This window comes from Bos mutus, chromosome 18 (genome assembly GCF_027580195.1).
Source record: "Bos mutus isolate GX-2022 chromosome 18, NWIPB_WYAK_1.1, whole genome shotgun sequence".
Classification (NCBI taxonomy): domain Eukaryota; kingdom Metazoa; phylum Chordata; class Mammalia; order Artiodactyla; family Bovidae; genus Bos; species Bos mutus.
This window is the reverse complement of record NC_091634.1, coordinates 6,325,944-6,348,319: the sequence shown is the minus strand read 5'-3', so window position 1 is coordinate 6,348,319 and position 22,376 is coordinate 6,325,944. Positions and strand designations below refer to the sequence as shown.

At 59.4% G+C, this 22,376-nt stretch overlaps 1 protein-coding gene across 1 annotated transcript; it reads left to right on the top strand.

The window, feature by feature from the left end:
• The first annotated feature begins 165 nt into the window (after positions 1–165).
• Positions 166–21,965, top strand: POLD1 (DNA polymerase delta 1, catalytic subunit). The gene is made up of 27 exons (XM_070387244.1): positions 166–266; positions 6,810–7,009; positions 7,372–7,485; positions 9,482–9,628; positions 9,715–9,840; positions 9,934–10,102; positions 10,178–10,259; positions 10,344–10,473; positions 10,910–11,076; positions 11,457–11,561; positions 13,270–13,410; positions 13,489–13,599; positions 14,092–14,283; positions 14,381–14,469; positions 14,555–14,671; positions 14,837–14,950; positions 15,254–15,401; positions 17,707–17,802; positions 17,919–18,056; positions 18,897–19,072; positions 19,289–19,441; positions 19,585–19,687; positions 20,403–20,535; positions 20,625–20,738; positions 21,059–21,111; positions 21,191–21,288; positions 21,776–21,965. The coding sequence occupies exons 2-27, from the start codon at positions 6,811–6,813 to the stop codon at positions 21,879–21,881; spliced, it is 3,321 nt and encodes a 1,106-aa protein (XP_070243345.1). The 5' UTR covers positions 166–266; position 6,810; the 3' UTR covers positions 21,882–21,965.
• Positions 21,966–22,376: the final 411 nt, after the last annotated feature.

The following is a 22,376-nucleotide window of genomic DNA, read 5'->3' as shown; positions in this document are numbered from 1 at the left end:
CGGTGAGGAAGGGGGCGTAGCTTCGAGCCACTTGCGTCAGAGGGGGCGTGACTTGGCGAGGATACGTCAGCAAGGGGACTAGACCACCATCCAAGTTGGATGAAGGGGGCGTGGCCTACGCCCCAGAAAGGGGGAGGGGCGTGGTCTCCCCTATTTGGGTGGGAGGGGCGTGGTCCGGCTCCGCGCGCCGCGCCTCTGGGCCTGCGCGCGCCGGAGTCAGGGGTCACGGCGGCGTGGGCTGTGGCGGGAAACACTGTTTGAAGCGGGTGAGTTACGGGAGAAGGGGAATTGCAGAGGACTTGGCCTGGCCTGGAAGAAGGCTTGGGGAGCCGAGTCCGTGGGCCTGAGAGAGGGTTGTGAGAGCTCGCGTGGGGCATGGCGGCGGGAGGGATCCCCTTGATTAGGGGGCGCGCGGAGGAGGGGCAGAGGCCAGTGGCCGTGGGCGCTTACGCGGGGGCAGATGACGGGGTAGGGGCGTCCCCTCGGCCTGCGGGGGCGCTGGCGCTGGGCGCCGGGGACTAGGGGGACGCACACTGGGGAGTCTTTGGAGTAACGGGTCCCGGAGGCATTGGGTTCTCGATGGTGCACGTGATGGCATGGTGTCATCTTTTATTCTCTAGATACTGAGTACACTGTGCCCAGCACTGCCCTAGGAGTCGAGGCTACAACCTAAATAATTCAGAGAAAGCCTCTTTCCCAGGGGCAGACCGAGAGTAGACAAGTAGTAAGTAATGACGACAAACCAATGTTGTCAGCTTGTGATTCGTAACCCCAAGGAAAGTAAAACAGAGTAGTCTGCTTTTTTATTTCTAGAGTGAACAGGAGTAGTCCCTCTGGGGAAGTGACATTTGAGAGAGAAGCGAGCCCCGGAAAAAATGTTCTGGACGTGGTGGTTGGCGGGGCGCTGGCCATCCAGTAAAAAGACCTTGAAGTAGGAAGGGGCTTGGCTTCCTTGTAACTTGTAGGGAAGAGTGAGGCTGGAGACATGGTGGGGAACCAGATCCTATAGGGTTTTGTAAATCTCGGTGTTCTCTTTAACTTTTACTGTAGGTTCAGTAGGGAGCCGGGGAGGTTTTGAGCATCACAGCAACTTGATCTTCCCCTGCGTTTTAAAAAAACTCTGACTGCTGATTGAAGATGGGGTTGTAGCAGGGGTGAGAGTGGAAGGAGGAGAGGCCAGTTAGGAGGCAAGGGGGAATGCTAGGTGGCTGAGCCTGCAGTGCAAGTGGGGAGAATCCATCAGGCATAGGTTGTTTCTGGAGTCTGAACACACCAAGGTGAGTGTTGGGAAGGGGAGCCCAGGATCATGGGGCTTGTTTGAGCAACAGGCTGGAGAGGGGGAGCTGAGGGGGAGCAGGTTTGGGGGTGCCACCCTGAGGGCAGAGCTTAGGTGGTGCCAGTGGGCAGGGTGATGTCAGTGACTCAGGTTCATGGCCACACCCACTCCAGGAACCTCTTGTTGCCCTTTCTCCCCCTCCTTCCTGCACTTCCCCACCCAGGCCGTTCCTGCCCTACTCAGGGCCTTTTCTGGGCACTGGGGAGCTAGTGATAATTCAGTTTGGTTGGAAGAAGGACAGGAATCTCAAGCCAGAGCTCTCTGAACTAAACAGAGGCGGCACTAGTCTTTGGGAGCTAAGAGAAGAAAATGAGGGTTCACAGGATGGACTCGTGGAGTTGGTGACACCAGAGAAGAGTCTAAACCGACACAACTCAAAGTGGCCTGCATCGCAGGCACTCTGCTAGGTGATGCTGGGGACCCAGACTGGAGGCAGCCCCTGACCCCTGTGTTTTGAGGACCTTTCAGCTGGAAGTTGTCACAGCTTGTGCAGTAATGGAAATGCCCCCAAGGTGCAGTGGGAGCCCCTAGGGGCCGCTGATCAGTGAGGAGGAACTCAACCAGAACTGAGTTTCAGAGGGTGCAGAGGAGTTAGGTGACTAAGAAAAAGGGAGATTTCATCCCGCAAACATCTCCCAAGACCAGGCCCCATGCTGGGTGATCCTGGGGACCCAGAGCAGCCTCAGCCCTGCCCCGCCCTCAAGAGTTCCCTGTCTGGTGAGGGAGCCAGACACAAGCCCAGGTGATCCACAGCCCAGGACGAGGGCAGCAGGAGTCAGGAGGCCCAGAGGTGGGACCTGGCCAAAGCATGAAAGGTGTGGAGTTTTCAGGGGGGCAGGAGTGAATAGATCCATTTGTCGTTATTTAATTCATCCTTTGACAGATGTGTGTGAGCCCGGATACAGGGTGAGCAAGCAGATGAGTCTGTCCTGTCTCCCCCGCTGGGCAGAGGGCAGTTCACCCCCATATCGCTTCTGGCACCCCCGGAGGCCGACAGTCTGGAGCGCTCATCACTAGTGGGGCCCTGGAGCCAGTCTGCTTGGATTGGAACCCTGGCTCTGCCCCTCTGAGCTAGCTGTGTCACCTCAGGCTTGAAGGTGGTTTCATATCTCTGGGCCTCCGTGCCAGTCACTGTGTTGGAGAGTTAATAGCAGCACTTGCCTCAGAAGCTTTGGTGAAAATTCTTTGGTGAAAGTTCTTTCCTTGGTCCTGCATTCAGAACGTATTCGGAGAAGGCAATGGCAACCCACTCCAGCGTTCTTGCCTGGAGAATCCCAGGGACGGAGGATCCTGGTAGGCTGCCGTCTATGGGGTCACACAGAGTCGGACACGACTGAAGCGACTTAGCAGCAGCAGCAGCAGAACGTATTTATTGGGTGTGCACTCGGCCTCAGCCTCTCTCCTGGGAACATGAGATGTAGCAGGAAACAGAAGGTGAAATCCCAGCTTTTGCAGTATTTCCATTCTCCTCACAGGGAACAGACAGTAAGCAAAATGAATAGGCAGTGGTGCTCAGGCTTGAGCAGCTTCGGAGGCCCTGGAGGGCTCTATCCTACTCGGGTGGCTGGGCCCACCTCCAGAGGCCCTGACTCAGTAGGTCTGGGGTGGGGCCTGACAGCTTCCATTCCCACCAGTTCCCACCAGAAGCTGCAGGTGCAGGGCACCACGCTTTGAGAACTCTTAATGATCTGATACAGTGCAGCAGACAGCGACAGAGGCCAGCAAGAAAAATAAAGCTAGGGAAGGAGTTAGAGAGTGTCAGGAGGGGGCAGCGGGGCTGTCTTTTCAAATTTTTATGTATCTCTTTTTCTGGTGGCACCTTGGCATGTGGGAGTTCCCTGACTAGGAATTGAACTCGCCCCCTGCAGTAGAAGTGCAGAGTCTCTAACCACTGGCCTGCCGGGGAGGTCCCAGGGGCTGTATTTTGAAGCCGGCCTCGCTGAGAAGGTGAAATTGAAACAAAGACCTGAAGGTGGGGAGGAGAGAGCCATGGGGATGTCTGGAAAAGAGCATTTGGTTGGGCAGCAGGAACAGCTTGTGCAAAGCTCTGGGGTAGGAGCAAGCCTGGAGTGTTTGAGGAACAGAGAGGAGGCAAGTGGCTGGAGTGAGCAAGGGAGAGAGGGCGGGGGTGGTGTCCCTGAAAGAGTAGGTGGGGGCAGTTGTGCAGGGTCTTGGGGGCCATGATGAGGACTTTTGTTTTAACTGTGCATGAGGCAAGACCCAGGGACAGGCTCTGAGCAGAGCAGGGGTGGGACGATCTGACGTATACAATCTCTTTGGTTGCTGAGTGGAGAAAACACTGAAGGGGGCCAGGTGGAAGGAGGGAGATGGGGAGCAGGCAAGGCTATTCATTCAACAGATATTCCTTGGGTGTCCTCTATGGGCCAGACACTGTTACTGACACCCGTGATTCTTCAGTGAAGGATACTGCATCCCAGCCCAAGCTGAGCTTATTTTCCAGCAGGGGGAGCCAGACAAACAGCAATGCACAAAATAGAGGCCAACCATCTTAGGGAGCCAGAGAGACCAGCCTGGGAGCTGGGGCTGAGCAGGGGTGTAGAGGGCTTGCTGAGAACAGTGCAACGCCTTTCCATTGAAAGGCAGAGCTGATAAATAAGTTTGCTGATGGAGTGAGCGTGTGGTCTGAAGGGAAGAGAGAAGTTGGGGTGACTCCAAGGTTGTTGACTTGCCGGGAGCTGTACCGAATCAGGGGAGACTGTGGGGTGCGAGGAGCAGGTTTGGGGGAAGATCAGGAGCCTGGCTTTGGAGTCTGGGGTGTCTGAAGGGACGTCGCCATAGTGGGCACTCAGATCTGTCAGCCTGGAGCCCCAGCTGAGGTCTGGGTGGGAGACACAAAAGCTAAGAGATGGCATTTAAAGCCATCCCCTGGTGGTCTGGTGGTTAAGATTCCGCTCTTCCAATGCAGGGAGTCGTGGGTTCAGTCCCAGGTCAGGGAACTAAGATCACATATGTTTTGTGGTGTAGCAAAAAAAAAGCGGTGAGGGTGGGTGGGATGGGATGACAACCTCCAGGGAGTGAGTGTCACAGAGAAATGGGTGTGTGACCTAGAGCAGGCACTCGTTGCGGCTAATGCTGGATTCACTTGCTGTTCAGTATTTGCTGCTGAAGCACCCAGAAAGGTGCCAAGCTCTGCCCCGCACCCCTGAGAGGGGGACACCCAGGGACCCCTTCCTTCTCATGCTGGCTTGCCTGACAGCGCCTGGGATAGGAGACTAGTCCAGGACCCTAGGTTTTGCTCCGGTGACAGCTGCCCCCATCGTACCCCCTGGCCACAGCCCAGTGACCCAGGGCAGCCAGTTGGCCCTCTTCTTCCTCCCCCTGACAAGCCAGGTCTGGCCACTCCGCAGGGCTCCTGGCAACCCCTCAGCTTCCTCTGCCTCACCCGGGCATCTCCCTCGGGTCCTAACTCTCCGCATCCCTCTGGCTACTCGCATGGCTGGAGCAAAGGGCTCCAGGCTCGTTCCTTCTGAGATCAGACCGCGTGTCTGCACAGTTACACGTGGAGGGCACAGGAGAGTCGGTTCAGATTTTTCCTCCTCATCGAAAACCCGTGTTTGCACGGTCACAGCAGCAGCATTCAGAAGAGCCCAAAGGTGCAGACGACCCTCACGGGTGAGCACAACGTGGGATAGCCACGCTGTGGGGAAGTACTCAGGCATAAAAAGGAACGAAGCCCGGATCCGTGCTAGAACGGGAGTGGACCTTGAAAACATTCTCAGGGAAAGAAGCCATACGCAGGATTCCATTTCTAGGAAATGCACAGAACAGGCCAATCATCTAGACAAAGCAGATCAGTGGTGCTTTGGGGGAGGGCGGGAGATGCACTGAGTGGAGAGGGTCTGTTTTGTGTGATGACGGTGTTCTAAGATGGACTGCGGTCAAGGTTGCCCAAGTTCTGAATATACTGAAAACCACTGAACTGTACGCTTAAAATGCATGAATCATATGGTATGTGAATGAGATCTTGGTCAAAGTATCTCCCCACCCCAGCCCCCCAGAAAGCCAGTGTTGCCAGTTTATTACTATCTGCCACAATTATGCGTGAAAAAGCAACATCTTTGATATATTTCCCCACCACCTTGTATACATGTTATTTTTCTTTTATGTGTTTCTCTCCAGCTTTTTCTTTTTTTGGCCCCAACTATGGATCATAGTTTCTGACCAGAGATTGAGTCCGTGCCCTCTGCAGTCCCTTCCTCCAACTTTTAATTTAAAAAAATTCCAAGCCTGCAGAGACATCCCAAGACAAGTACAGTGAACACCCATGAACCCTTTGTGGATTTGTCAGTTGTGAATGTGCTGCCTCATTTTGCTGTATCTTGATGCACGTACACTTTTTTTTTTTTTTGCTGAACTACGTACAGGTTGTAGCCATCATGATACTACAGGATAATGAGAATCAGGCCATTCTCTATGAAGCGATACTGTTATCTCAGACAATTACTCAGTTTGTGCAGTTCCAGCGATACCCTTCAGAGTTATTTCCACTTTTTAAATCCAAGATCTGACCTGGGATCACACTAGAGATCCCACTAGTGATTCATCTAGTTGTCATGACGACATAGTCTCTCCTTTAATCTAAAATAGTTTCCTGATCTTTTTTCCTCCCCCTTCATGACTTGGACATTTTTTGAAGATTCCATCTTGCAGGCCAGTCTTTACTTTTGGTTTGATTATTTCCTACTGATTAGAGTCAGGGCAAACATTTTCATTTTCTTAGAATTTTTTTTTTTTTAGTACAAAAGCTCTCTTAAGTACACCATTCTGTACTTTGCTTTCTCTACCTAACAATGGGTCTTTGAGAGTCCTCTGTCAGTTCATAGAGAGCTTCCTCATTCCTTTATATAGCTGTATAATATTCCAGGGAACAGAATTCATGTAACTTATTTAAACAGTCCCCCAGGGGAGGACATTTAGGTGGTTTCCAGTCTTTTGGGACTGCAAACAATGCTGCCGGAAATAACCTTGTAAATGCAGTTTTTCATTAGGTGATAGTATATCTGTAGCATAAACCCCTGGATGTGGAATTGCAGCCTCCCCACTTTTTATGCTTTTACTTGAGGTGCAGTTTACACGTGGTGAAATGCACAGGTCTCAACCATACAGCTGGCCGTGCAGTACACTTCCACCACCCTGCAGAACAACCTCATACCCCTTCCCAGTCAATCTCCCCCACCCCAGAAACAGCCACTAGCCAGACTTTTAGCATCATGGATGAGCATAGTCTGTTCTTTCTTAAAATTTTTTGGCTGTACGGCACAGCTTGTGGGATCTTAGTTCTCCGACCAGGGATTGAACCCCCACCCGTAGCAGTGCAAATGTGGCATCCTAACCACTGGACCCCCAGGGAATTCCCTACTCGAGATTTTTTTAAAGGCTCACGGTCATGGTGGGTGCATGGGAGGCCATGGAGAAGACAGCAACCCTCACCTCACCCCAGCTTGCCCCACAGGATGGATGGTAAGCGGCGACCAGGCCCGGGGCCTGGGGTGCCCCCAAAGCGGGCCCGTGGGGGCCTCTGGGATGAGGATGAGGCATACCGGCCCTCGCAGTTCGAGGAGGAGCTGGCGCTGATGGAGGAGATGGAAGCAGAGCGCAGGCTGCAGGAGCAGGAGGAGGAGGAGCTGCAGTCGGCCCTGGAGGCGGTGGACGGTGAGACTCGGAGCAGGGGCCCCCCTGCGCCCCACCCCTGTGGGGACCCCATACCTGTCACATCTCGGAACCGTGGAGCTGACCTATAACTTTTAACTCTCAGCCCCTGGCTTGCTTCGAGTTCCGCAAGGGGCTGATCTTTGGCTTTTAGCAGGCCACCTCTGTTTCCTGTCGCTTCTAACCTTGACCCTTGACCCCTCAATCCCCCTGGAGTGTCCCACCTGATCCAGACCACCGCCTCCACCTTTCTTTCCCAAATGGGATGCTGCTTAAGGGGACAGGAGCAGAGCCAGGAAGGCAGTTACTTGTTTCTGAAGCAGGACCACGACTCCATGGAGCCCCGCTTCCCTCCCCCCATCCAGGGCAATTCTCCCCAACGGCCATAGATGCCCGCTGGCTTCGGCCTGCCCCACCCGCCTTGGACCCCCAGATGGAGCCTCTCATCTTCCAGCAGTTGGAGATCGACCATTACGTGGGTAAGTTTAGGGATCAGAGGCCTGGTGCGTGGGAGGTGGGGCCGGGTCAGCCACTCTGGCTGTGTGGGAAGAGAGGGACACAAAGGGTCCCCGCCCAGGGGTCTGAGAGGGAGGGACAGGTCGGGGCAGGGAGGGGGGCGTCCTGGAGGAAGAGGTATCTTCTAACTGAGGCCTGAAGGGGCTGGCTCCTCGCAGAAGGGAGAGGCGTGTGGTGTGGTTTCCATTCATTTATCCCGTCAGTCGGGAACAACCAAGCATCCGCACTGAGGCAGGCCCTGTACCATGCAGACCAGGTCGCTGCTCCCCGAGGCTCACTTTCTAGAAGGAGAGGCAGAACAAGAAAGGAAGTGGAACACTGGCAGTGGTGAGGGTCACAGAGGAGCATCAAGTAGGGAGGGGGTGCTGGACCTTGCCTCTTGGAGCTTTGGGAAGGCCCCTCTGAGGAGGTGATGAGGAGTCGTGGGGTTGTCTGGGAAAACGGGACTCTGGGCAGAGGACCCCAAGGAGGGAGCAGGGCTGATAACGTTTAAGGAGCAGCCAGGAGGTCAGTGAGGCAGCGAGGGGCCAGCGAGGACCTTAGCTCTCCACTCTGAGTGAGCTGGCCTGTCCTTGGCAATGGAGAGACCCCATCCAAGCTCCAGGGGCACTCACTAGTGGTAAAGAACCCACCTGCCAATGCAGGAGATGCAGGTTTGATCCCTAGATCCGGAAGATCCCCTGGAGAAGGGAATGGCAGCCCACTCCAGTATTCTTGCCTGGGAAATCCCATGGACAGAGGATCCTGGCGGGCTACAGTCCATGGGGTCGCAAAGAGTCAGACACGACTGAGCGACTGACCGCGCAGCGCACGTGCACGTCCAAGCTCCTACTTGCATTTTGAAGGCTCTGAGCGGGAAAGTAAAGACAAGCTACAGGTGGGGAGGAAACGTTTGCAGTCTGTATGTCCGGCAGGACCGGTGCTGCAAATAAAGAACATTCAGAGAGAGTTCAGAAGTGGACAAAAATCTCGGACAATTCACTAGAGGATCTACAGGGGCAGATGTGCACGTGAGGTGATACTGTGTCATCGGCTGTCGGGTGAATGTAAATGACAGCCACCGTGAGACACGAACACACACCTGTGAGAGAGGCTGAAGTCAAATACGCAGACGACACCAAGTGCAGGCGAGGGTATGGAGTCTCGGGAAGCCGTGCGCTCAGTGAGGCCATGGCCTGATGCGACCGCGCTGGGAAGCAGCCTGGAAGAATCTTACGGGGTTCAACCTAGCCCTTTACAGTTTTTCCTGTGGTAGTTAAGTTTATGGTTTTTGCCCTGAGCTTTATTGAGAGATCAGGCTTAAACCTACTCTTACCATAGGGCCTGGCAATTCTGCCTGAAAGATATTTACCAGAGAGAAGCAAACACCTACATTCAAAAAAAAACCACGGATGTTGATAGCTCTTAGCCACCCAAAAATGGGAATACCACATGTCCTGTGGCGGGTGAATGGATAACACACCATGCAGTGCTTCTCTGCAATAAAGGAAACAAATCACTGACAAGCTTGACAGGGACGGGTGCCAGAGATGTCAGCCCGGGTGCAAGAAGCTGGACCTGGAGGGTTACGTACTGAATGACTCCATTCTGTGGATGGTCTCAAAAAGACAAAATCAGGATGACAAGGAACACACCGGTGGTGCTGGGGAGGGGCGGGCTGGAGGCAGGTGTGATTACCAAGGGGCAGATCGAGGGAGCTGTTTGAGTGATGGGACCGTCTTGTACCCCATTTTTGGCGGTGGTTACACGAATCTATCCCAGCGTTAAAGCTCATAACGCTGCCCACGCAAAGTTGATTCCACTTTTGAAAAGGAAACATTTCATTTGCAAAAGAAAGTCGGGTGCTCCTCTAGCTGTGTGGGGGGAAAGGATGGGAACAGAAACCAGGAGGGAGGCAGGCACACTTTTGAGGGGTCTTAGGGGGCAGCCCCCACTTACCTGTGTTCCCCCCTCCCCCAGCCCCAGCGCGGCCCCTGCCTGGGGCGCCCCCGCCATCCCAGGGCTCGGTTCCCATCCTCCGCGCCTTCGGGGTCACCGACGAGGGGGTCTCCGTCTGCTGCCACATCCACGGCTTTGCACCCTACTTCTACACCCCAGCGCCCCCCGGTGAGTGACCCCGACCCCAAAGACCCCTCCTCGTCCCGGCCACCCGAGGATCCCCTGCACATCTGACCGGCTCTCCCATACCCCAGGTTTTGGACCTGAGCACCTGAGCGAGCTGCAGCGGGAGCTGAGTGCAGCCATCAGCCGGGACCAGCGCGGGGGCAAGGAGCTCACCGGGCCGGCCGTGCTGGCGGTAGAGCTGTGCTCCCGGGAGAGTGAGCGCCGCCCCGGGGGTCGCGGCGGTCGGGGGTGGAGGTTCTGGGCCGGCAGGGGTTCCGCGAGCCGATGCCAGTCCCCTCTGCCCACAGGCATGTTCGGGTACCATGGGCACGGCCCCTCCCCGTTTCTGCGTATCACCTTGGCACTGCCCCGCCTCATGGCACCTGCCCGCCGCCTCCTGGAGCAGGGCATCCGCCTGGCCGGCCTCGGCACCCCCAGCTTTGCGCCCTACGAGGCCAACGTTGACTTTGAGATCCGGTATGTCCCCCACCTCACTTCTCCCACCTCGCCCCCTCCACCTGCCTCTGCCCACTGACCCTCATCCCCCTGAAGGTTCATGGTGGACACGGACATCGTGGGCTGCAACTGGCTGGAGCTCCCAGCGGGGAAATACATCCTGAGGCCGGAGGGGAAGGTATGGGGGTCTCCGGGGCTGAGTTTGGGCTGGAGGGACACAGAGCCGGAACCCTGTAACCGCTGACCTACTTCTTCCCCATAGGCCACTCTGTGTCAGCTGGAGGCCGACGTGCTGTGGTCAGACGTGATCAGCCACCCGCCGGAAGGAGAGTGGCAGCGAATCGCCCCTCTGCGCGTGCTCAGCTTCGACATCGAGTGCGCTGGCCGCAAAGGTTTGTCCCCGGGGCCTGGAGTCCTCCCTCCCTCTTTCCCTACATCAGTGATGGGCCCGTCTCCCAGGAGTCCCTGCGCTTCTTGAGCTCACTCAGGGAGAAGGGAGTAAAGGCACAACTGGATGCAACGAAAAGGAGGGTGGGGCCGCGGGGCGGGGGAGGCCTCCAGGGTGAGGGGGCAGGCCTTGTGAAGAGGGACGGGCAGGGCATGGGGGTGGGGAGGGCAGCCAGTGCAGAGGCCCTGGGGCAGGACCCGCCCAGTCTGTGAGGGCTGGGAGAAGCAGGCAGTGTGGGAGCCAGGGTGGATCCTGCAGGGTCTGCGGGCAGTGGGGACTGCATGGGTCAGGCCTGGTGGGATGCAGAGGTGCGCCCACCCGGTGAGTCACGAGGGAGCGTCAGGAGTTGGTGCCCTGCCTCCCTCCTCTCCCCCGTGCAGGCATCTTCCCTGAGCCCGAGCGGGACCCCGTGATCCAGATCTGCTCACTGGGCCTGCGCTGGGGCGAGCCGGAGCCCTTCCTGCGCCTGGCGCTCACCCTGCGGCCCTGCGCCCCCATCCTGGGCGCCAAGGTGCAGAGCTACGAGCGGGAGGAGGACCTGCTCCAGGTGGCTCTCATTCCATGCCCCATCTCCTTTTCCTCAGCTCCCCCTGCCCCTACCGCCCCTCCCCTTCCCCACCACACACACACACACACACACACACACACACACACAAGGCGCTGCCCCAGGCACACACACACACACACACACACACACACACACACACACACACGCCACCAGCCCCCCCCCCCCCAGGCTGTTTCCTGAGCCGTTTCCCCCTCTGGATTCCTTATTTTCAGAGGCACCTGCCCAGTCTTCCTTCCATGGGTGGGAGGGCTCTAGTGCTGCTCCTGGGGGCTTCCAGAACGTCCCAGGACTGGGGAGGACCCACGGTGGGGGGTTGACCAGGATGTCAGCCTGGGTGACCCTGCGTGCTCCCACCTCAGGCCTGGTCGACCTTCATCCGCATCATGGATCCCGATGTGATCACCGGCTACAATATCCAGAACTTTGACCTTCCCTACCTCATCTCCCGGGCCCAGACCCTCAAGGTATGGCAGGTTCGGGGGAAGCTGCCCTGACACCCCACTGGGGGCTCAGGCTGTGGGCCACTGCCCAGCGGCTCCAGAGGCCTCCTGGAAACCCCAGCTCTGGCCCCGTCCCTGGCCTTCTGAAAGCCCAGAAGGTTCCTGTGGCTTTCACAGAGGCGAGGTAGTTAAGTAAGGAAAGGCTCATGTGGGACTGCCCTGGAGGTCCAGTGGTTAGGAGTCTGCGCTTCCGCTGCAGCAGGTGTGGGTTCAGTACGTGGTCAGGGGACTCGGATCCCTCGTGCTGGGCAGTGCGGCCAAAAATAAAGAGCAAAGGCTTGGGTATTTGGAAGGGCAGACCAAAGCACGAGTGCAGTGCCTTGTTCTCTAGGCTTTAAAATATGTCAGCAAAAACTTAAGGAAAACAGGAAGTTGGTGGCAAAACCTTGATGCTTGAACCTGGTATGGGCATGGGGGCGTGAGGGTTTGTGGGGTCCGAAGCTCACAGTCGTGTGTGGTCTCTCAGTCTGGAGGCTGGAAGGCCAGAGTGTCACAGGGTTGGTTCCTTCTGAGGCCTCTCTCCTAGCTTCCTGCTGCCTCAGACACTGTGGGGTATACCTGGCACTCTCCCCAGCTCTCCCCTCTGCGCGCCAGTGTCCCCTTTTTTTTAAAGACCACAGTCACATTGGATCAGGGCCACCTAGACCTCATCTTAACTTGCTTACCGGCAAAGACTCAGTTTCCAAATGAGGTCACATTCAGAGCTCCAGGAGTTACGACTTCAGCATCTTTTAGGCAGACACACTTCAGCTCTTAACAGGTGTATTGTGCTGTTCGGTTGCTCAGTTGTGTCTGATTCTTTGTGACCCCATGGACTGTAGCGCGCCAAGCTTCCCTGTCCTCCATTTCCCTGAGTTTGCTCAAAACTCAGTGTCCACTGAGTCAGTGATGCCATCCAACCATCTTATCCTCTGTCACCCCCTTCTCCTCCTGCCCTCAGTCTTTCTTAGCATCAGGGTGTTTTCCAGTGAGTCGGCTCTTCACATCAGGTGGCCAAAGTATTGGAATTTCATCTTAAGCATCAGTCCTTTCAGTGGATATTCAGGGTTGATTTCTTGTTTTCTTCCTTTTCTATACATTTGGCCAGTTTGATAATGGAAAGAGCGAACAACCACAGTCAGGGCTCCCCAGCGTCTTCAGGGAGAAGCCCACCCCTGTCAGCCTGGTGTTTATACTCCAGTCTCTGCTTCCCTCCCTTGCCCTCCGCTCCCACCCCAGCTCAGGCCTGTCCTCCATGCCTGGTCCCCCCAGTTCACTGTCCCTGGTACAGACCTAGCTCTCCACGCTGGCCCCTGCTTGTGCTTCCACCTGGTCAACCCCCAGGCCCCCCCACCCCGTGCACCCACTGCTTCCCCGGCAAGCTCAGCATTGTCCCCAAGTCTGTTCCTCCTCCGCCTCCCCATCCCGGTGCAGCCCCCCAGCCCCTGGGCACCATCCTTGCCCCCTTCACCCCCATAGTCCCAGGCCCCTCTAACACTTTCTGTCCAGCCTCCAGTTCGTGCCTGCCTGTCCCTGAGGGTCCTTATGCCCTAGAGCTGCCCTAGTCCACAGGGCTCTCAGCAGGCAAAGGACGGCACCGCAGCGGGTGTTGTGGGTGATATGGTCACTGCTCCTGTGGCTCAGCCCTGCAGATCCCCCCAGCCTCCGCCCTCCCTGTGTGCTGTGCCCCCAGGTGCCAGGCTTCCCCTTGCTGGGCCGTGTGATTGGCCTCCGCTCCAACATCCGGGAGTCGTCCTTCCAGTCCAGGCAGACTGGCCGGCGGGACAGCAAGGTGGTCAGCATGGTGGGCCGCGTGCAGATGGACATGCTGCAGGTACGGCTGGGCCGGGAGGGGCCGCCCTCGCGGGGCCACTTCCCCAGGGCCGCCGCCCAACCTGCCCGCCTGCTGCAGGTGCTGCTGCGGGAGTACAAGCTCCGGTCCTACACGCTCAATGCCGTGAGCTTCCACTTCCTGGGCGAGCAGAAGGAGGACGTGCAGCACAGCATCATCACAGACCTGCAGGTGCGTGTGCCCCTGACCCCGCTCCCGCGTCCTCAAACCCTGCCTCCAAAGCCCTCAGACCCCACCTCCCAGGCCCTCAGACCCCGCCTCCTGGGCCCTCAGACCCCACCTCCCGCGTCCTCAGACCTCGCCTCCCAAGCCTTCAGACCCCGCCTCCAATGTCCTCAGACCCCTCCTCTCATGCCCTCAGACCCCGCCTCCTGTCCCCTCAGACCCCGCCCCTCACCTCCGCAGGCTGGCGGCCCTGTCTCCCTCTTACCTTCCTGGTCTTGGACATCCTGTGCCTGTTCTCCTGACCTTTCCCTTCACCTCCTGCCCTTGACCTCTGACCTCCCTCTGCAGATGGGAACTGTATCCCTAGCCATTCCTGTGACCTCTGGCATGGCGACCTCTGTTCCACTGCCCTGCCCTTCCTAGTCCACACTAGCCTCTCAGACCGCACCCTCCTCCCTTCCACCCTGTCGCCCCCCTGACCCCTGTCCCTGTACCCAGAACGGTAACGACCAGACGCGCCGCCGCCTGGCCGTGTACTGCCTCAAGGACGCCTTCCTGCCCCTGCGGCTGCTGGAGCGGCTCATGGTGCTGGTGAACGCCATGGAGATGGCGCGCGTCACCGGCGTGCCCCTCAGCTACTTGCTCAGCCGCGGCCAGCAGGTCAAGGTCGTGTCCCAGCTGCTGCGACAGGTCAGCAGGCAGAGCCTGGGGCGGCCGGGCCACCGCGCTCCCCACCGAGAGGCCCTGCTCACCCCCAACACTTGGGTGCCGACTTCTCCCTTCCTAGGCCATGCGCCAGGGGCTGCTGATGCCCGTGGTGAAGACGGAGGGTGGTGAGGACTATACCGGGGCCACGGTCATCGAGCCGCTGAAAGGGTGAGGCCCGCGGAGGGATCAGGGGTCCAGGGCTTGTGGGTGCAAGGGGGTGCCCAGCCCTGACTCCCCCCCCCCGTGCCCCCAGGTACTACGACGTTCCCATCGCCACCTTGGACTTCTCCTCGCTGTACCCGTCCATCATGATGGCCCACAACCTGTGCTACACCACACTCCTGCGGCCCGGGGCCGCCCAGAAACTGGGGTATGGCGCCTCACTCACCACATGTACCCGGAGACTGCCGGGGACCGGCCAGAGTGGGGCCAGAGACCCAAAGCTAGTGGGGAGGGGAGGGGACTGGCGAGAGGTAGGGGCATCCTAAGGGATGAAGAGGAGGGCCGGGTGTCACCCCCACCATCTCCCATCCAGCCTGACCGAGGATCAGTTCATCAAGACGCCCACGGGGGACGAGTTTGTGAAGGCATCGGTGCGGAAGGGGCTGCTCCCCCAGATCCTGGAAAACCTGCTCAGCGCCCGGAAGAGGTGGGCCCTCGAGCTCCCCCCACCCACCCTGCTCTGAGCTCAGGCTTGTTGAAGTGGCCTGGAATCCCTGTCCCTCACCAGCGCAGGTCGCTGCAGCTGCGCCTCAACTAGAACAAGTCACTCACTGCAGGCAGCTCCCACCAGCCCCTCTGCTAGGCAACTCCATGCAGTGTGCAACCTGCACAACTGTACGTGGCACCCCTTTTCAGAAAAGCACCCTGACCCAGCCCTCTTGTCTCCCCGTGAGGCCTGGGATGGCCCTTGAGTGGCCTTTGGTCCCCACGTCCTCCTTTCTCTTCCCAGGGCCAAGGCCGAGCTGGCCAAGGAGACAGACCCCCTACGGCGGCAAGTGTTGGACGGGCGCCAGCTGGCGCTGAAAGTGAGTGCTAACTCTGTGTACGGCTTCACTGGCGCCCAGGTGGGCAGGCTCCCGTGCCTGGAAATCTCACAGGTGAGTGCACAGCGGCAGGTGGAGGGCAGACACCCCCTCTTGGGGAGAACCAGGGCTCAGTGTGGTGGAGGTCAGGGCCGGGATCGCCCCAGCCCACCGGCCTCTTGGAGAGTGGATGCCTACGTGATTGGTTCAGCAGAACACTTGCTGACCGTTCCCTGTGGGCTGGGCCTTGTGGGTCTAGCCGATGACACCCGGTGAGAGTTCCTGCCCTAGTGTCCAGCCTTGTGGGGACACCGATGGCAACGGAAGTAAATGTGTACAGGAAAGCAGTTGGGGAGGGAGGGGCAGGGCGGGGCGGGCAGAGGAATGAAGGGAGGGGCCCAGTTTGGCTTGTTCTTTCCACCTGTCCCTCAGTCACTTGGCAGCCTCGTGTCCCTGGCAGTTGCTACCCTATCCCACCTGCTGTGCTAGTCCCCATCGGGGTGGCAGAGTAGAGAGCACCTTCCCTTCCCCCTCCTGATGGGAGAACAGGGGCCCCTCTGTCAGGGGCCTTGGGCCACACTGTATCCCCTTGCCCTCTGGAGGGACTGGAGACTGAGTAACTGAGGTCAGTCACATGGTGCTCCAGGCACTTGACCCCCAATAAAAGCCCAGACCACTGAGGCTGGGGGTCACCCAGCAGCACAGTCAGGCGCGGGCATTTGACTTCATGTCCTCAGTCACCATATGGACAGGCGCGCGGGTCCCCCGTCCTGTGCCTGAGTGAGGACCCCGGCGAGGACGCTCGGCCGGCATTGGGACAGTGCTCTGCTCCGAGAGGAAGCGTGGGCAGACGTGCCCACAGCAGCATCCTGTGGGGGCTGTTTACTGCTCAGACAGAAAAACAAACCCACAGCAAGACCACAGCGGGCCTGACTCTCTGAGGTTCTGCCGAGCTGGGATCAGGTGTAGTTCAGGGGCCTCCACGCCCACCCTCAGATCCAGTGATTCACTAGAAGGATTCAGACTCAGAAAAGCTGTTATACTCATGGTTATGATTTATTACAGTGAAAGCATAGGGGTTAAAAGCAGCCAAGGGAAAGGCACATGGGGCAGAGTCCAGGGGAGACCAGGCGGAAGCTTCCACTTGCCTTTCCCAGGGGAGTCCTGCGGACAGCTCTTCTTCCTCCCCACATTGACGCACATGTGGTACTGCCCATCAAGGAAGTTCACCTGAGCCTTGGTGGCCTGGGTTTTTATTGAGGGTCAGGTGCATGGAGTACACCATGTGACTGGTACTCAGTCTCCAGTCCCTCTAGAGGTCAAGGTGATACGGTGTGGCCCAAGGCCCCCACCATAAATCACATTAGATCACTTGGTGTGACCCAAGGTCCCAGATGAACAAAGACATTGGTCAGGCAGGACATGCCAAGGGCTTCGAGGTTCCCTCCCAGGAGCCAGCCAAGAGCCAGACCTCTGTTTGAGCGAGGTTAATCTCTTGTGGTAGATCAGCCTTACCACTCTTTCTGGCCCTTCCTAATCCCCGGGGCCTCTCCCAGCCTCCTCGGTGGAAAGCAGTGGATGCTTGGGCATCAGGTTGCAGCTCCCTAGGGGAGGCCAGGCAGGAAGATGTGGCTGGGCTTTTCCCTTGGCACTTCCTCATCACTGCTGCCGCTTCCTGGCCCTGTCTCTCTTGTCGTTTTCCTCTCAGCCCCTTCTCTCTGTCTCAGTTATGTCTGTTTCTTAGCGTCTTTTCCTATTCTGTCTCTTAAGCTTATGAAGGCCAGAGAGTGGAAGAAAAAGAGTACTGAGTCATTTCAGAAAAAAGTTAGAAGGAAGATCGAATGGGTGGAACAAATAGAAGACAGTTGGATGGTAGATTTAAGCTCAGATATAATCAGTAATTACACTAAACATAAATGGCCTGTTCGCTCCAGTTAAACACAAAGGTTTTCTGGCTGGATCCAAACAAGAACAGAAGTCATGTGTGTTTCTCCTTAGTGTGTCCCTCCTCCTTCCCCAAATTCAGTTTCCTTATTTGGAAAGGAATGGTCTCCCCCTGGCCCTGGTACAGCCCCCTATCTTTGTGGGGGACATTTCTGATTGCCCAAGGATGGGGGAATGGGACCAGGAATGTCACCAGATGTCTCAGCACCTCTCTGGAGACGCACTGAGCTGATGGTCTCTTCTGGCACTGGCCTTTCCGCCAGTATTTGCTGCCGATCAGGCCCTCCTCTAAGGACCTCCATGAAGGAACAGCTCAGTACCCCATTTTGCAGATTTGGAAGCTGAGGCCCAGAGAGATAGTGGCTCACCCATGCTCATACCTGGATCCTGCGGACGGCCTCTGGGCCCTCACTCTGCGTGATTCTCTCCCCAACAGAGTGTCACCGGGTTCGGGCGCCAGATGATTGAGAAGACAAAGCAGCTTGTGGAGACCAAGTACACGGTGGAAAACGGCTACAGCACCAGCGCCAAGGTCAGGGGCCTGTTGCCTGCCCGCTGCTGCCCAAGACAGGCCCGGAGCTGGCATGGGGAGTGCAGGGGCCGCCCAGCACCTCCCCACCCCTCCGGGTCACACGCGCCCCTCCCCAGGTGGTGTATGGTGACACAGACTCGGTCATGTGCCGCTTCGGCGTCTCATCCGTGGCTGAGGCGATGGCTTTGGGACGGGAGGCTGCAGACTGGGTGTCCGGCCACTTCCCCTCGCCCATCCGGCTAGAGTTTGAGAAAGTAAGTGGGGGGCTCCCAGTGCTTGGAGTGGACAGATGTGTCTTGCCACTTTGCGGGGAGGGTCTCTGAGTCTCAGGATGTCTGCATTTGTGTGGGGTTCTCCTGCTATGTCAGCGTCTGGGCACCCTGTGTTCCCCGGGTCTCTATTTCCGGGCGCTCTGAACTGGGTGTCCCATTCTTTGAGTTCATAAGCCCCACTTTTGAGGTATTTTGTTTGCTGCCTGGATCCTCCTGAGTTCAGGACTTTGGTTTTAGAAACCTCCACAGCCTTGGGCTTTGCTATGAAAGACGGTGTTTGTTTCCTAAAGATGCTGTCAGCCTTGGAGCATCTCTGGTTTTTAGGTCTTTGGGGGGGCAGCCCTGTCCATTGGGGGCCCCTGACCAGGAGATTCCTGGATTGGGGTGCTGGGGTCAGGCCTTGGGGTACACTTGCTCTCAGATTTGGAGCCTGTCCATCTGGGGAGGTCACTCCCTGCCAGTCTCCTCTTTTTCAGGGGGTGCTGCCTGTCTCCCCTGCCTGCCTCCGGTCTGTTTCAGGCCTCCATTTGGGGCCCTCCAGACTTCACCCCCGTGTCTGGATCTTGGGTTTTAGGGTCTAGGTTTATTCCAGTCTATTTCCGATTTGGGGAAGGTCCCTGGAATGCTGAGGTTGCCCCCCACCCCCACCCCACCACCACAGCCCCTCGAGCTGAGATGCTGGAGTCTTAGGGTCCATCTTCCCCAGTGACCCAATCCCACATCCCCGGGACCATCCCTGACTGTCCCGTTTCTGGGGAAGTCTCAGGAATGGGCGCCGGCACCCACAGTCCCAGGGCCTCAGCCCGTGGCGACTTTCCCCAGGTCTACTTCCCCTACCTGCTCATCAGCAAGAAGCGTTATGCAGGCCTGCTCTTCTCCTCCCGGCCTGACGCCCACGACCGCATGGACTGCAAGGGCCTGGAGGCCGTGCGCAGGGACAACTGCCCCCTGGTGGCCAACCTCGTCACCGCCTCCCTCCGCCGCCTGCTCATCGACCGGTGCGTGGGGACCCCCACCCGGCCCCCAGCCCCTCCTCCCTTGGGGACACAGGTGTTAGGCACAGCCCTTCGGTGGCGGCGCTATGGAAAGAGTGTGGGGTCGGGCAGCTGCGGGTTCCGGCCCCGTTTCTGCCCCCTGGCAGCCGGCGGCCGGGCAGGGCCCCTCCTCACCCCTGGCACGCACCCCGAGTTCCGCTGACAGCCGCCCCTCTGCAGAGACCCCTCGGGCGCCGTGGCTCATGCACAGGACGTCATCTCCGATCTGCTGTGTAATCGCATTGACATCTCGCAGCTGGTCATTACCAAGGAGCTGACTCGCGCTGCCGCCGATTACGCGGGCAAGCAGGCCCACGTGGAGCTGGCCGAGAGGTGCGCCCAGCCCGGGAAGGGGCGGGGGCGGCCAGAAATAGCCCCTCACCCGCCAGCTGGGCCAGCCACTTCCTAGCCCCCCCGCCCGCCCCAACCCGGCCCACCTGTCCTCACCCGGGCCCGCCGCCCCGGTCTCCCCGCAGGATGAGGAAGCGGGACCCCGGGAGCGCGCCCAGCCTGGGCGACCGCGTCCCCTACGTGATCATCAGCGCTGCCAAGGGCGTGGCCGCCTACATGAAGTCCGAGGTCAGGCCCACCTGGGCTGCGCGCTCTGCCCAGCTCTCCGAGCTCTCACTTCTGCTTTCCAGGCAGGGTGGGAGGGTGTTCCTCTCCGCGGCCCCGCGGGGACCTTGAGAACCGCCCCCATCACACCCCTGGGAGTTGGCTCCGTGATGCTTTGCTCTCAGGCTTCCCCGAACCCTCTGGAAGGGCCCCCCCACCTCCGCGCTATTCTGACCCCTCCTGGAGAAGGGGGCGCAGCCTCCCTGCACACGGCGAGAGTGCGTGTTGCGTTGCCTGTTTCTGTGGCTCTGGCTTCTTGGTCCCGGCTCTCCAGCTTGTCCTTCCCTGGGATTCACACCCTCCTGCATTCTACCTGGATGTCTAGTGACCCCTGACCCCACAACCCCCTCCGCAGTCCCCAGTTCCTGCCCCATCACTTTAGACCTGGGCTTCCAGCCTCCAGTTCCATCTTCCTGCCTCCTGCCCCCACCGTGCTCTCTGACCCTTCCTTGGCTACCTGAGAGCTTCTACCTGTGGGTCACTGAGCCTGTGACCAGGGACTCCCCATGACCTCTGACCCCATCCTAGCCTGGGTTAGCGACTGCCACTCAGCATTACCCCAACTCATGACTGAAGGACCCCCCCCAGCCTCTGCGACTCCTGGGACCCCAGTGCCTCAGCCCCTCCGGGGCCCCTCCACTGCGTCCCCAGGTGTGACGGCGCCCTGCTCTGCCCACAGGACCCCCTGTTCGTACTGGAGCACAGCCTGCCCATCGACACGCAGTACTACCTGGAGCAGCAGCTCGCCAAGCCGCTCCTGCGCATCTTCGAGCCCATCCTGGGCGAGGGCCGTGCCGAGGCTGTGCTGCTGCGTACGGGGGTGGGGTGGTGGACCCCGGGGCAGGTGAGGGTACGGGGGTCAGGGTCGGGCACCCGGCCTACCGCCTGCCCTCACCTGCAGGCGGGGACCACACTCGCTGCAAGACGGTGCTCACGGGCAAGGTGGGCGGCCTCCTGGCCTTCGCCAAACGCCGGAACTGCTGCATCGGCTGCCGCACTGTCCTCAGCCACCAGGGTGAGCACAGGACCCCAGCCCCCTGGCCCTCCCGTCTCCGCCGTCACCCGAGGGCCCCGGCACCAGCCCCGCAAGCTGGCGTGGCCCTTGGGTGGGGCTCCCGTCTGCAGGCGCCCCCAGGAGGGTCCCGGGCCCCCTACCCCGGGAGTTCCCCAGGGAGTTTTCTCCACACACTTGCTCCCTTGTTCTCTCGTCTGTGGGGACTTTCAGAAGCCGGGATGGGCAGCGGGCGGGGATGGGGCGGCCCAGGCCCTGGCTCAGCCCCAGCTCCCCTGTGCTGACCGGCCCCCCACCCCCGCCCGCCGCCACCCTCATCCCAGGAGCCGTGTGCAAGTTCTGCCAGCCCCGGGAGTCAGAGCTGTACCAGAAGGAGGTGAGGGGTCAGGGGAGGTGGGCCGGGCAGCTGGGGGTTGGGCGGGGCCAGGCGCCCGCTCAGCCCCTGCTGCCCTCAGGTGTCCCACCTGAGTGCCCTGGAGGAGCGATTCTCACGCCTGTGGACGCAGTGCCAGCGCTGCCAGGGCAGCCTGCACGAGGACGTCATCTGCACCAGGTGGGCGGCCGGCCGGCCCAGTGCAGCCCCCCAGGTTCCCCCCAACACATCCCCTTCCAGCTGTGAGGGTCTCCCTGACCCTCAGTGTCCAGGCCTGCACGATGGGCCAGTACACCCGTCCCAGCCTCCCTGGGGCGGGGCTGGGGGGCTGCCGAGCGGGGAGGGCCGGGCACCCAGTACGCCCGGGAAATGGCCACACGCACACACCGTCACACAGAAGCACACGCAGGGTCTCGGCCCCCTCCCCCAGGGCGGGCCAGGCTTTCCCCAGGGAACGGGTGGGCGGGGCGGGTTCCCACGCCAGGTGCCAGGTGATATACGGCTGGCCCGCGCGAGCACCCTCTGTTACCGGCTCCCCGCCACCCCCCCGGGCCCGCTGAGCAAACAGCCCCTGATGGGCGGGCGCCGGGTGGGCAGCATACAGGGGCCAAAGTCCTGGGAACAGCCCCTGCCCCGCCGCGGGCCCTGACCTCCGCCCGGCCCACAGCCGGGACTGTCCCATCTTCTACATGCGCAAGAAGGTGCGGAAGGACCTGGAGGACCAGGAGCGGCTGCTGCGGCGCTTTGGACCCCCCGGCCCAGAGGCTTGGTGACCTCTGACCTCAACGAACTTCCCACCTTGGGGGCGCGGGGGGGACAGACGGGGAATTAATAAAGCTCAGGCCTTTTGTTCCGTGGTATCTTGTGGTCTCTGGGGGGTCGTGGTCCACCGTCATGAGCCCTGGCTCAGGTGGCCTCGCTTCACTGAGTGGGATGCCCCGACCCCCAGGAGGCCCCCATGGGCCCCTTCACCGTCCGTTGCAAGACCCCTGGGCTGGATCGGATCTCCCCGCCCCTCCTGAGCGCCCCCACCAGACCCCAGCCAACAGAGCCTCTGTGGGCCCCGCCTTCCAGGTGCTGACCTGCTTCCTCCACGCCTGGGGCAGCCCCCGGTAGGAGGCTCCCGCTCCCCGGAACGACCTGGGGACCCCCCCTCTCAGGTCACACACCCACAGTGTTTCCACCTCGGGGTCCCCACCGGCTTCAGGACTGAGTTTCTTCCTCAGGGACCCCTGCTGAATTCACGTCCACTCTGGGAGCCCCTGCTC